The sequence below is a fragment of the Martes martes genome (genome assembly GCF_963455335.1).
Source record: "Martes martes genome assembly, chromosome: 2".
NCBI lineage: Eukaryota > Metazoa > Chordata > Mammalia > Carnivora > Mustelidae > Martes > Martes martes.
The window spans coordinates 103688851-103704615 of NC_137889.1; the positions used below are offsets into that span (position 1 = coordinate 103688851).

Genomic DNA, 15765 nt, shown 5'->3' on the forward strand with positions numbered 1-15765 from the left:
GATTTTGTTTTTATTCACTCACAACATTATATTTTTAAAGCTTTTTTAATCTCTTGGAAAAATCATATGTTACTTTGTGTTGTAAATATATAATTGGAATTTTTAAATGAGAAAAAACTTTAGAAGTATATTTCAAATCTATTTTTAGTTTGTTGATGTAATAATTTAGAGTTTTCAAAGAATAAATGGATAGCTCATTTAATTTTTGAGGGGTCAAATATCTTAATAGTGTCTTTGTTACATTTCTATTCTACCTTCCTCAGTTGAAGCCCGGCTGCCCAAAATTGCCCTCTGTTTCCAGAGAGTAGGTAGGACAGGACTTCTAAACAGGAGAATAGGGCTTATATTTTATAATCTGCCTGTTTATGAAATGAACTTAAGAATATTCATCCACAGAGGTATAGGGCGAATTTATGAAACTTGATGTGGTGGAAGCAGATTTGGAATTCCTGTGGGAGCAACCACTGAAGCTCGGATCTCTTGGAGTCGCTCTCTTCTTCCGGCTGGATTTGGTGTTGTCTGCATCGCTGGGCTCAAACTCCACTGTCATGGACTCCATCCTGGTCACCGCGTACAGGCTGCTTTGCCGAGTGGGGAGAAACCTGGTGGTCTTGAGTTCCAGCTCCTCATAGCTGGAAACTTCAATGAAAGGACACCAGCGGAAGGCTCTTTTGAAGCCAGCTCGAAATCTGAAGAGAAGCAGGCCACAGAAAGAAAAAATCATGTTTTCAAGTGGAAATCCCCTTCAACTGTCACAGAAAGCCCTACTTCAGGCAATTAAACAAAATCAAGTTTTGAGTTTGCCAAACTCTTAAAATGTATGCCACAGTATTGGTATTAGTCCTTCAAGTTTTCGTGTTTGAATTTTAATGTCTTATCAATGAGAAGCAAGTATTCGAAGAGTGAAAGCACGGTGTCAGGTAATCCTTATGCCAAAGAAACAGTGTACATTTCTTCAGTCATTTTATACGTTTGCAGAAGTGTAATTGAATTAGGCTTGGTGGTTAAGGCACTTAAAAATGACATATTTTAAAATCGCTTCTTTCAGAAATGATCACACATTTTCACATTAAAGTCCCATTTAATGTTAGAATTAATTACTAATCTTGAAGGTTTTTATCTAATGATATATGAAAGCACACAATCCTTTGTTTTGTAAACCATTACGTGAAGTTGATTAAAAACAGATGTACTGCTTGTGGGGTGGCTTGAATTGATTCATGGCTTATGCAATTAATGAAAAAAAAAAGGAAGAATTAAGTGTTTAACAAACTGAAGGGACAGTGTAATGGAGGCCCCACTGCAAAGAGAGTTTAGGATTTGGCTCACAGTTACTCACATGAAGTTCTGTTTCTAGTTGTGCTCAAAACACATTGGTTTTTTAGGGAATCATCAATCATAGGAAATTTACCCCTGCCTCTCCATGTGTTTTTACATACAACCAAGGTGTTTACAAGATATCCTTGTTAATAGAGACTCATATGCCATCCTCTCTCCCCATCTTATAAAAATTATCTGTATATTTCTATGAAGTGTCTTCGTTTCTTTGAGAACTCAAGCACGTATTCAACTCACCTCCTTCAATCACGATGGAATTTTTTTTCTTTTTGTGCAGACAAAATTTGGAAGGGTTTGGAGGGAGAATTTAGGCCATATAAAAATTTCCCAGTTAAAACTTCTAAGTTCACCGTTTTGAGGGTGTAATTGTTAAGGTGGGATATTTCATAAAGTAGGTTGAAGTCTAGGAAAAAAATCAAGCTTTGTACTCCCCTCAGTGAATTTTTAAAATTTTCCTTCTTTTTGCCATTTTTCATTTGCACCAAGAAGCTGGAACAACATCATACGCTTTCAGCTAAGCCAGGAGGGACAAGAAACTTGGGTTTGATAATTTCGTTTCTACCTTTTATTCAGGCAGCAGTAGATGATGGGGTTGTACATGGTCGAGCTCATTGCCAGCCAAAAGCTGGCCAGGTAGACCTGCTGGATGTATTTCCACCTATTTAGCTGTTGATAGACTGCAGTGAGGATGAAGTAAATATGATAAGGCAGCCAGCAGATGGCAAATGTCACCACAACAATTATCATCATTTTTACAACCTAGAAAGAAAGAAGTAAAGAGGTCAATTTTGGAAAATTTAAAAATCATTAAATTTTCTAGAGAAACTGACTGTTGAGTCATGGTCTAGGTAATTTAGGCTGTAAGGGCTGGGCTGGTTCCTCCATATTTACTATAGCCTGACTATATAGTTTAAGACTATTCAGATTTCTTTACTCTAATACCATGCTCATGAGTCAACCTTTAGAATGTCAACTTGGTTTCTCTCATAATCTGGTATTGGGGAAGGTTTCTCTGGACAGTGATTATGAATATTCACATTAGTCTGAGGAAATATCATTAACTTTAAATTTATAAATAGACAACCAACTCTTTTATACATTAGGTCTTATGAATTTGGTAAGCACGGATTGTTTCCTTGCTTTCCAGACCTTCGAAACAAAATATTCTAGAAAGCCCTGGCCAAAGTAACCTATCAACTTCTATTTCTCCACCACTGGGCCTTAACTTCCTAAATGGCAGAGAGAATGTCTTGATTATCTTAATATTCTCAGAATCTAGCACAATATGAAGAATATAGCTGAAGATAAATAATTAGATATGGAATTAATGAATAATGAATGACAATGTATAATTTGAAATAGTAGGTTGAACGGGAGGATATTTTATGTGTCCCTAAATGAAATAAAATCTGTCCATTGTCTGTGACTATGAGAAAGGTACACTCAAAGCAGCTTGGCTTTGTGTGGAAAAGGAGATAATAATAATATGATGACTTTATTTAATATTTCTCACTAGCAATCTGCCTACTAAATTTGTCCTTACTTCTTTTGGCAATTTGGAGATAGTAAAATGTTTAGAATGATATATGTTAAATAAAAGAATTGGGGGGCTTATCCCTAGTCAGATCAGCACAGAAATCAGAGAGAGTCCTGACATCAGTGATTTATGAGGCATCTTAGAACTAAGAAAATACAATATTTATGGACTGGACTCATCGTTTCACTGCAAGTTAGGGATTCAGATGAAAAGTTGGCAAGGTAAGAGTTAAGAGAGACATGATTCTAGAACAAGGCAAAGCAGGAAATGGATCAATGTGGAAGGCAAAGCTTTCCCAAGAGCCTGATCACTGTACCGTCCAGGTAACTAGTATTAAGTGTCATCAGAGCTGAAGATCTAGGTCAATAGCTCACAGAATGTTATCAATGGCCATACCACCAAAAGCATTTTTTTTTCTCAATGCTCTTTAAACTGATTTTTTTTCCCTGAAAAGCTGTATTCAGATTTCTGCATTTATCTCTCTGATTTCTTATTTATATATTTGTGGAATGTAAATAAGAACCACATTTTATTATAATTCACATTTATACAATGCTTCATGTATTTAACAACTGATTAGCTGGTTTTCAATTGTGCTTTAGGAAACTGAGGCAAAGACCAAAAGATTTGATCACTGTGATTCATGAAACAAGGCTGGAGTTTTAAAACTAAGATTCCTAAGTCTTTTCTCTTCCTACTTACATTAATAACATTATTGAATGTTTCTTGGGTCTAGAAAACAGAATAGAGAAAAATAATGAGTAGAGGACCCATCTCTTATCCTGAAGAAGCTTACAATATAATGAAAAAAATGTAAATAAAAAATACATGGAAATGTGGTGAATATGAACATGTGTGTATGAAATTGAAGTAATATTTATGAGAAATTACTAGTTTATTATAAGCAAGAATGATTCAGTGCCTGGTAACTAGCCCTGGGATAGAAGACTGAACGAAACAAGTTCTACTGCCTTTTAATTTTGACTATACGAACATCATACTACTTCTTGAACATGACAAGCAAGCTCCTGCCCCCAATTATTTGCCCTCCAGAACACTGGTCCCCCAGTTATTCCCACGGGGTACCACCCTCATGCTCTTCTCGCCTTTGCACAGCTGTTACTTTCTCTGTGACTCCCTTCTGACCAACCCATGTAAGACTGCAGTCTGCCCGTCCAGCCCCAGCTCCGTAGCTTGCTCTTTATTTTCAGTTTTTTATGTTTGTTCTTTACTTTCTGTCTCCTCATGTTGGAATATAAAAGAGCAAGAATTTTCTGCTTGCTTTGTTTTTTGCTGATGGATTCAGGAACATAGATTGGATTTCATACATAATCAGTGCTCAGAAATTTTTTAAAATAAATACATGAAAGTGAATAAAAAAAAAAAAGAAACTAAGAGTCATATGGGGGTGAAGCGATGTCTTTGATTTTACTTGGTCATTAATTACTGGTATCATTTATCCTCTAAGTTTAAAGTAGGCATATATGTATAAAATGAGCTCAATATTTTATTGCTCTTTCATTTTTCTAGGCAAACAAATTCAAAAGAGTATGAGTGTACAAATCATATAATCAATATTTTAGGTGCGTGAAAGCATTAAATTTATTCTGAATTAATGTTAAGGGCAAAAAAAATCTATATCAGTATGAACATGGTACAGGCTACTCTGTTAAATATGGTATCAGCAAATATGCATAAGAGCTTCTTGGAATGCTTTTTTTTGCAGGCTGACCACAAACTCCCTGTGCATGAAATTGTTTTCCAACAATAGTAATTAAAGACCTACAAAGGCTATTAGAATCTTTTAAGTGTCTTCCAGCCATCAGTGTGGAAGAAGTCCATAGTGTGGAAAAATTAAAGTGGATGTGGAAAATTAAATTAAATGAAAATGCCTCTGGAATGGAAATTTCAGATAACTTCTAATTCATGGATATAGGGCCTTATGGACCTTGTTATAAAACACTTAGAAACTTATTTGAAAATAAGGAAAAATCTAAGAGACCCTAAAAGACCCTAAAAGATTTGAAAATAAGGAAAAATCAAAAGGACTCTAAACGAAAAGATCTTCCACATGATTATAATATACTTCACTTATTTCTATAAAATACATTTTAACTGTTAGCTTCAGTCTCTGCTCACACAATCTTGTGGAATTATTTACAATATCAAACTTTCGGGACTCCAGCTGTAATGTAAATGCAAAGCGGGGTCTTTTGGTGGGAGAAATTGCATTGCTTTGTCAAGTGTCAAAAGCAAAAGAGCACTTTGAAGCACAAACCTTGAACAAGGATAGATGCGCAAATACCTTGAGCAGCTCCCCTGAGTCTCATGGCTGGGCGATGGCACTAGCATATAAATACTATTCAGGAAAGGTATTCAGTTTGGTAGCCTTCCTGAAAATCCTGAAATTTTTAGGCAAGATAAGAGACTGGGGTAGAGACAATTCAAATCTTTCACCATGTGTTACCACTTGATACAAACGATCGATTGATGTTGGGTATTTCATAAATCAGAGATGTGTCCCACTTCTGAGGCAATGGGATTTATTTTCCATTTTCCATGGCAACAAGAACAGTTGTGGCTGCCCACCGTCCTTGGCACAGACACTTACGAGCAGGAGGAAGAAGGGAGGTGGGATAAGTGATGTAGTTCCTACAGTTCTATTGCCTGTTTTTAGTAGTTAAGGATCCACTTTACTCACATAGATAGGATTGAAATGCATGACCTGGTAAGTGAAAATAAGCTTTGGGCACCTTTTCTTTGTGTATCAAAGGGGAAAAAAAAAATCCTTGATTTTTGTATCCTGTACAGATTAGACTGGAATGCCTGCAGCTGTTCTTATCATTCATATTAAATTAGTGTAGGAGAGATGATTTGGGGTTTAGGTCATAAAAGAGAAAAAAAATTAAGTCTAGGAAATGAAATGGAATAGTGCCAACCATAAAATATATCTAGGATTATATTCTTTAGTAGAGGATTTATTCTTCCCAAATGTATGAACTGGAAATTTTTAACGCCATGTGACAGGAAGCTTCTTGTTTGGATTAGAATCCCTCAGAACGTATGTTCTGGAGGACCGTCCCATGGGTCACACCCTACCACTTCACCAAACCTTTTATCCTCACAAACGTTCTTAAACGGACCGTTATATTTCTTTAAGTCAAAATTGCAAACCTGCTTATTTTAACCACACATTAGCAAATTAAAATATATATTCTCCAAAGTAAGTATGGGAAAAATTTCAACAAAAGCGTCAAAAGAAAAAGTACCATTTCACGGGCTATTTAGGTTCAGCTTTTGCTGTTGCAGTTACATTCGGTAAGCATAAAAATTTCAGTTTTGAGAAAGAAAATAAGAACCCAGTAATAACAGTTGTGAAAAAAAAGGCACCATGGTCTAGAAGCCGAGTTGAATTTTGCTAGTGATTTTAGAGTTAGATAAGAATACAGGTGCTGTAAAGACAATTATCATATGATCTCTCTGATATGAGAAATTTGAGAGGCATGGTGGGGGCTTGTGGGGGATAGGGAAGGAAAAAAATGAAACAAGATGGGATCGGGAGGTAGACAAAGCATAAGACTCTTAACCTCACAAAACAAACTGAGGGTTGCTGGGGTGGGGGGGAGGGAGAGGGTGGTGGGGTTATGGACATTGGGGAGGGTATGTGCTATGGTGAGTGCTGTGAAATGTGTAAGCCTGATGATTCACAGACCTGTACTCCTGGGGAAAATAATAAAATATATGTTAATAAAAATTAAAAAAAAAAAAGTATACAGGCACCCTGTTAGTGTCGTCCAAGAAATGTGACACTGGTGCCATCCCCAAGCAATGTGAGAATGTAGTTAAGTTAGTGTAGAGTCATGTCTGTGAGAAGTTATGTCAACTCCAAACAAATGAGAATAATCTGTGTGTGTGTGTGTAGGTTCAAGTGTGGAAAACATGTGTGTGTGTGTGTGTGTGTGTGCAGTGTTGTATTTGGACTCTCCTTCTTTACATGTTATTATGCTTTGTTTTTAGTGTATTTTCTTTTTTTCCATTGAAAACTTAAACTTTGAGAGCATCATAAGATTTTAGGCTTATGATGGTCTAAAGCCAAAGAAAGCGGTGCAGCCCACAAAAGGGAAGATGAAATGAAATTAAGAAAAGGAAGTATATTAAAGCAAGATGTGTAAAGACTGATGTTATGGGATCATGGTTGGAAATAAAAATGTATGGAGGTTTCTTATGGAGCAAATTGTGTTCCCCCATTCTTTGGTTAAATTTACAAGGTTTGCTTATTTATTTATTTATTTATTTATCTCTAGCTTTATTGAGATATAATTGTTATCTAATGTGTACAATGTGATAACTTGATACATGCATGGTTTGTGAGATGATTACCACAATAAGCTTTCACATAATTACCGTTTTTGGTTTGTGTGCATGTGTGGTAAGTACAGTGAAATTTTACTAGCAACCTTCCAGTATATAATCCAGTCTAGTTAACTATAGTCCCCACGTTTCACATCAGATCCTCAGACTGTATTCGTCTTATAACTGGGCCAGTAGGAGACCTGCAGGGAGGCATCCCAAGCTCCTTGTGGACTGGCCTCCTGTAGAGTCCATGACCGGTAGTAGAATCCAAGCCCCTCTGCCGGGTTCCAGGTACCCTGATTGCTATTTTCCCAGCCACTCACCTGCTTCCTAGTTCAGCAGCTCATGACTTAGTTCTCTGACTGGAGGGAGAGAAATGGGCCTTTTTGGCAGCACCCTGCAGAGCTGGGGCAGTGAGTACTCACTCACTCACTCATTCACTCACATACTTCCATTTCTCCCCTGGGGAGAAATCACCCCTGAGAAAGACCTTCTTGGCACTGAGCTGTATCACTTTCAGGGAGAGGTGATGTGGGTGCGGTCAAGCTGTTCCTGTTACCCTCTCCACGGCATCTGCCTTAGACTTTTTTTCCTCTAATGCTGTGCTAGAACTTCTCTGCTAGACTCCTGGACTTCCACATGGCTCTCTGGTCCATGGGTGATTATCTAAATCAGTGTTTTCCAGGGCTCCTGGACTGGAGCTAAGAGGAGCTACAGTTGGTTCACAGGCCATGGTAGGGTCCACAGCTGCACAGAGGTCTCTATATCCGTTACCTGACTCATGGTGGGTGGGACTCCTCCCAGATCCCTTCGCCTTGGTGCTGGTGAAAGAACCAAATCCAAATGAGGCGAGATCCAAATCCTCCAGGATTTGGGTCTATAGCTGGGACCTTGTTTTAGCCTCCTGGATGCAGGCCTGCCTCCTCAAAATGACTCTCCTCTTTCTTGGACCGCACCAGATCTATCTAGATCCTTCAGCATCCACAAAAGCACTTTTGCCTCTGGATGGATGCCACATTGTTATTAAAGAGATAACAAGAGATGTCTTATTTTGTCATCTTGGTGATGTCAGTCTTCAAAATTCATGTTGATGTCTTAATCCCCAGTACCTCAGTATGAGACTGAATTTGGAGATAGGGGGTTAAAAGAGATAATTAAGTTAAAATGAGTTCATTAGGGGGGGGCCTCAGTCAGTATGACTGGTGTTGTTTAAAGAAAAAGTGATTGGAACACTGACACACAAAGGGAAGCCAATGCAAGACAGAGGTTTGCATCATCTGCACACCAAGCAGAGAAGCCTTAGAGGAAACCATCTCCGACAGCACCTTCCACTCAGATGACTCACCTCCAAAACAGTGAAAAAATAAATGTCTGTTGTTTAAACCACCAGTCTATTGTATTTTGTTATGGCCACCTGAACAGCCAGCAAGTGTTTGAAATGCGGAGAACACTAGATGATATAGCTTCATGCCAGCAAATACTCTACAGGGTCCCAGGAAATGGAGACTTCCAGAGAGGTTTGGATCACCTGTAGAATTGCTCTTATCAATATCAGAAATAGACTAGGATCTCCGTTTGCATCAGATGAGCCTCTCTTAGGTTATATATGGTCTTCCTCAGGAGCACTGTTTTCCATGGTAATTCCTTGGCAGCAGAAATAATGACACTGCATATAGAAACCTTGCTTGCTGAATGAGATGATAGATTTTTCTTGGTTGTTCTACAGTTCAAAAATCCAATTGAATCTGTCACTTGAGCTTAAACTGAAGAGTGGTCTCTGATTAAAGCAAAAGGCTTCTTTGTTATTATACTTGGGTGTTCACCTCTGAAGGAGCAGAGCTGTTATGGCTTCTTAGGTTAGAGGAAGAAAATTAAAATAGGAAATAGCCAGAAAACAATTTCTGTGGTTTACAGAAACAATAGAAGTAGATTTATTTACCAGCATTTCCTGAGTATCCAAATAATCAAGAGCAATTTTAACAAAAGTTTTTGAAAAGAAATCGTCACATATTGTGACCATTGGGACAAAGTTTGAGGCTTCTGTTTTATTAGAACAGGAAGGAATATGAGTATGGTTTAAAAAATGTGGATTACGTTAAAGTGTATGTTTAGCAAATTAACACAAAAATGTGATACAAGAATATAATTCGCAACATGTTGACTACAAGATAGTGGTCTGGTAAGGGGAACGAAGTTTGAAATTCTTTGATCAGTATTTGTGCTTTTAGGGAAAGGGCCTGGGTTGTTACATTTTAACTGGAGTGCAGTAAATAGCCCATTCCTGACTTTGCATTTTAAATGTCTCCTTTCTAAGCTCTAGAAGGTACAGCAATGTTTTCAAACATATCCTGTGCTTATTTCACCCCACCTTTCAAAGCTTCTGTTCCCTTATCTTTTCCCTCCTTAACGCCCTGTGCTAGCTTCTGGTGCCACAAGCTCTGTGCTCCAGAATGCAGTGTTCACCCCAGGTGCTGCACTCCACGCACCAGCCAGGTGGTTCTAACACTCATTTTGAGACTCAGCAAAGGAAAATCATGCTGATAGCAACATTTTCCTTTGGGTGAGGCAAGGCCAGCAGATGCATTTGAGGGTTACCTTGATGGATGACTCAGTGGAGTTGTGTTCCCTTTTGATTTTAGTAACAGGCTTAGTGCTTTTTATAATCATTAACAAATAAACTTTCCAGTATATAACCTTCTCTAACCTTCATGACAAACCTATGACTATATAGCTTCTCCATTTCATGGATGAGAGGCTTAGGACTCAGAAGGTGGGGTGCTTCCTCCAGACCCCAAAGGCAAGTTTGGAGCTAGGGTTCCTGGGTCTCTTAATTCTTCCTTAGCTAAGGGCTCATTCTGCATGCATTCTCTTTCTCAAGACCTTTAGAAATAGCCCTGGCTTCTTTCCTCATTTAACATGCTCAGGCAATGGCTAAGTGAAGGATAGTCAAACAACCTTTTTTTTGCCAAGGAATTGCCCATTTGAGCTTCAGGTAAGATGAGATCTTGTCCTAAAGCTGGAAGATGGAAGATCAAGAGAAGAAGTTGGAATGGTGGAGCGGGCTGGGAGCTTGAGGTTGGAATCTGGTTTACCTATTGCTGTGAGAAAATGGACAGATTTATCTGCATTAAAGCTATGAAATAGGGACTCAGAACTTCATATATTTTATGGGCTCATGTGGCACCACTTACTTCCACAGACTTCATTTATGTTGAGCATGTTTAAAGACAAATGGATAAGAAGTACCAATTCTTGACAATCTTCTATATTCTTTTCACCTAGTAGCCATAAAGAAGGTCTGCTGAAAAGGATTACTTTAGTCCCAAATAAATAGTTCCTGTTAGGATTTAAGATTCTTTGACATTCACAGAAGGGCTCTGAGTGAAGAGAATTTCTGCCTCAATCACCTTTGTGGGGAAGTTGAGTGTCAAAGAGCAAACAGCTGCAATCAGCTTCTGGCTGCTGGCAACATGATTTAGGGTCAGCTCTTCCTTTTCTGTTCCAGGAGTTGGGGCAGGGGGATCTGGTATCTCAGGAGTGTGCCTGGCCAGGTGATAAAGGCGAGGCTGACATCATTTGCCCAGCCAAGAGATTTTATATCTTGCGCTATGTTGACATAACTTGTCCTTTTAAAAATACACTGTTATTAATATATTGTGGTCTGAAATAGTATGCTAGCCAATGTCTTAACATACTTTTGCAGTTGGCTTTTTGTCTTGAAGGTGTGCATACTTTAATTGCTTTTTGAAATAGCATAAATCTAGAATACTTAAAATATGCTTTGCTATGCTAAATCTGGTAGAAAATGATATGAGCCACTGAATATTCATATTTTTCTGTATGATATGTGACAATCTAAAAAGGCATGGATTATAAATAATTTTATTGTACTGATTTGTAGTTACCTTGAAATAAACCTATGTGATTAGCATGTGCTTATTACTCTGGAATGTCCTGATCTGATAGCCTTCCCTGTAAAATGCTCTATGCATCTTTTGGGAGGTTACCTCAAGCTCACCTATCTCAGTAGCTTCCCTCATTTCTTCACGCAGGTATTGTTAAATACTTCCTAATGAGATTCAGCAAATCATGCTTACATCTTATAACACAGATGCATATTATAGTCAAGCATGTTTCTGTTTCCTTCCAAATATGGGCATATGCATTATTTGTTTTTATGTCTCCAGAACCTAGCATAGTTCTTTTTAAAATTTTTTTAATTTTTTAATTAACATATAATGTATTATTAGCTGCAGGGGTACAGGTCTGTGAATCTCCAGGTTTACACACTTCACAGCACTCACCGTAGCACATACCTTCCCCAATGTCCATAACCCAACCACCCTCTCCCTCCCCCCCTCCCCCCAGCAACCCTCAGTTTGTTTTGTGAGATTAAGAGTCTCTTATGGTTTGTCTCTCTCCCGATCCCATCTTGTTTCATTTTTTCCTTCCCTACCCCCGAAATCCCCTACTTTGTCTCTCAACTTCCTCATATCAGGAAGATCATATGATAGTTGTCTTTCTCTGATTGACTTATTTCACTCAGCATAATACTCTCTCGTTCCATCCATGTCGTCGCAAATGGCAAGATTTCATTTCTTTTGATGGCTGCACAGTATCCCATTGTAGATATATACCACATCTTCTTTATCCATTCATCTGTTGATGGAAATCTAGGTTCTTTCCATAGTTTGTCTATTGTGGACATGCTAGCATAGTTCTTGACATTGAATAAATTACCTGTTGACTGAAGGTACTGAATTTTCTCACGCATTTTAATGACACTTCAGTTGCAAGAAGGATCATTTATCTTTATCTTACCAGTGTTTGGCCCTATCATGCACATAATAGGATTTCAAAATATACATTTTTGAACTAGAAAGGCAGAATTTCTTTTTCTTTTTTTTCCTTCTTTGTCTAGACCCTTATGCTATGCCTTTTATTCCTATGACTTATTCATTCCATAACCAGAAGCCTGTATCTCCCACTTCCCTTCATCCCTTTTGTCCAACCATCAGTTTGTTCTTTATATTTATAGTTCTGATTCTGTTTCAAAAGTATTATTTAAGTGAATAAAACAAAAAATACATTTAAATATCTTATATCTAAATTAAGATAATTATTATTGCCCTTGACTTTTGTGTTTAGCACAATGTTTAAGAAGATGATTTGAACCAGGTGATGGCTCAGACTTAGGAAGGAAGTCAATTATTTTTGCAAAATTAATTTATTGTACACTTATATGACAATTGTCTTACAATAATACCATTTTTCTAAAGAAACCAAGGATCCAGACTCTAGAGATACAGTGCTAAATTAAAAAAGAAAAAAATGTTATCTATTTTCATAGCATTTATATCCTATCAAAGAGGTATTTCTTAAAAGTAAGTATAGAAAACATATGAAATTACAAATTATAGTAAATTCCATAGAGAAAAATAATGACGTCTAGATTTGTAGAATAAAATGGAAGGTCTATTTGAGGAACCACTATTTAAGCTGAAACCTAGAGGATGTACAGACGGAATAATAAAGGGCACGTCATTCTAGGCCCTGATAACAGTGTGAGTGAGGACCAAGAAGTGGAAGAAGGTTTGATGTGTTCAAACAACTGAGAGCAAGTGTTATTAGAACACAGTGTATGAATGGCAAAGTGGCACAGAAGGTGGTTGGCAGAGTGAATGGTGGCAAGATTATGTAGAACCTTGTAGGTTATTTTCAGAGTTTGCAACTTCTTTTATTTATTTTCTTAAGTAAATTGGGGGAACTACTGAAAAATTGCAAAGAGGTTGTATGAGTTGATTTACATTTTAAGAACATCATTTGTAATATACAACATGGTGGCTATAGTTATAACACTCTATCATATTTTGGAAGATACTAAAAGAGATGGTTTTTAAAGTTCTTATCACAAGAAAAAAGAATTTTTAACTATGTGTGGAAATTGGTGATAACCAGATTTAATGTAGTGATCATTTTGTAATACATACAAATACCAAATCATTATGCTATCCACCTGAAACTAATATAGTTTTTTTTTTAAGATTTTATTTATTTGTTTGACAGACAGAGATCACAAGTAGGAAGAGAGGCAGGCAGAGAGAGAGGAGGAAGCAGGCTCCCCGCTGAGCAGAGAGCCCGATGCGGGGCTTGATCCCAGGACCCTGGGATCACGACCTGAGCCGAAGGCAGAGGCTTTAACCCACTGAGCCACCCAGGCGCCCCTGAAACTAATATAATGTTATATGTAAATTACATCTCATTAAAAAGTCCTTGTGGCTGTTGAGTGAGGAATTGGGGAAACAAGTGTAGACCTGGGGAAGTGAGTTGGAGAGGCTGTTGTGGTGGACCTGTGGACTTGTGAAAGAATTTTGGAGAATTATTTCAAAGGATACAGAGAAAAGTATAGAGATAGGAGCTGTTTTAGGGAGGAAGACCATTAGGCTTTAGTAATGGATCAGGTAATGGTGAGAGGGAAAGGGGAGTTTTTAAGAATGACTCTTCTTAGAAATTAATATTTGGATAAATGGAAGTACTATGCACTGACATTTGGATGACTGCAGGAAAAGTCTACTTTTATGCCACACCTGAAGACTCAGAGATCAGTAAAATACATCATAATTTTCAAAGATCTGAGAAATAGGCAAAGAAAGGACATCAAGTATGTACCTTATTATGTAAACCTAGAGCTCATAGAAGCAGTATTGATTTATAATATACATTTCAGTGTCAGTGACCTGTAGATATTTAATGTCTTGAGAATGAATGAATATAAGAATGAATATAGGAATAAATGAATTATATATGTAATATATATTCAGATATATATGAATGAATTATATATATGAATATATATATTTCTTAAGGTTCTGTTTCTCTGGATAACACTGACTAACAGAGCTATGATATCCATTATACTGCACAGTTTCCTATTCTATGCTACATATTTCCATATTTTTGGCCTTGCTAGAAGCAGCCAATTCCTGAACACTTTCATTTTCATATAAAAATATGTTTGATCTAAGTGAGAATATATTTTTTTCCTGATAAATAACCAATTCTTCATCAGTTCAGCTAATGGCATATGCCCTTGCTTCATATTTCATTAATTCATTAATTCTGCAAATATTATTGAACATCATATATATATGATGTTCAATAATATTTGCATATATAGAATATATATTATATATTATTATATATAATTATAGTATAATATTATATATTTAATTATTATTAAATAATTATATTTAATATATTATATAATTATATTAATTATTATATCATATTAATATATTGATATATAATATATAAATATAATGATTATATATATATATATATAGTCTTGGTTCACACAACTAGGAAGGCTGAGTAATCCCATGATTTACCATGTTCAAGCTGGAGACCCAGGAAAGCTGCTGGAGGAATTTGATGTCTCAACTAAGATGGGCAGGCAGAGAACAATTAAACCATTCTCCACTTTTTTGTTCTTTTCAGGCTCTCAGCAAATTGGATGATGTTCACCTGCATTGGGGAGGACATCTGCTATACACAGTCTACCAATTCAAATGTTCATGTCTTCCAGAAACACCCTCAGAAACATACCCAGATGTAATGTTTAACAAGCTATCTGGGCATCCTGTGTCCTAGTCAAGCTGATATATAAAAGTGACCATTACAATAGCATAGATTTCATTATGTTCTTGGATTTAATTTTGATATGCTACTAACAGAGTAGGTTAGATACATGTCTGTATTGTACACTGTCTTTTATTTCAATGGTGGTTACAGAAACTATTTCCACACACAAACTTCTTTTTGTAGAGTGTGATCTTGTGTCAGTATAGATTTATTTGCACCATAAAGTAAATACAAGTCAAGATATATATTCTAGAAGCTGGTACTTTGTTCTCTTAATAGCAGCAATGGTATCAAGAAAGGAATGCCTTTTTATTGTAAGAAATTAACTCAGAATGTGGTAGTAACATGTAGGTGCATTTGGTTTTATAAGAATGTTTAAGAATGAGGATAATAAATAAATAAATAAATACCTCAGAAAAATTAAGGACAAATAGTCGCCTCCAAAGCTGAAGGGAAACTAAAATTTGTTGAGGACCCGTTATATGAAAAAGACTGTGCTACATGTATTCTGTGTGTTACCTCACTCTAATTGATGCACTTGGTACATATTGGAGGTGCCCTGCTGTTATTATTGTTTTATGGTACTGTTAAATGTCAAGTAGGCATGCATCTCTTTTCTAACAGGGAGTGTTATCAGGATGTAGAAGGGGCTGATTCTGGAGATAAAGGTAAATAAAACATTCTTCTATACAGTGAGTACTTTGTTATTCAAGTGAATTAATTTATATTGCAAACCTAGATCCCTCCTCTAAACTCCTGTTACTTATTCCCTCATGATACTTAGGTATTTTGTATATTTGTGTTTCGATTTATTTCTTTACTTTGCAGTGGTGACATCTTTTTAACAACTGGGGTTTTACATTTAAAAATCATGTATTTAGGCTCATAATTTTTCA

The 15765-nt window shown here is 36.7% G+C and overlaps 1 protein-coding gene across 1 annotated transcript in view; it reads right to left on the bottom strand.

The window, feature by feature from the left end:
• Nucleotides 1-376: 376 nt before the first annotated feature.
• TACR3 (tachykinin receptor 3) overlaps nt 377-15765 on the bottom strand; it is a gene marked incomplete at both ends in the record, with an annotated part of 74190 nt that continues 58801 nt past the window's right edge. The window contains 2 exons of the mRNA XM_080797430.1: nt 377-689; nt 1901-2097. Of these exons, the coding sequence (XP_080653556.1) occupies nt 377-689; nt 1901-2097 (510 nt within the window). The remainder of the gene's footprint in view (nt 690-1900; nt 2098-15765) is intronic.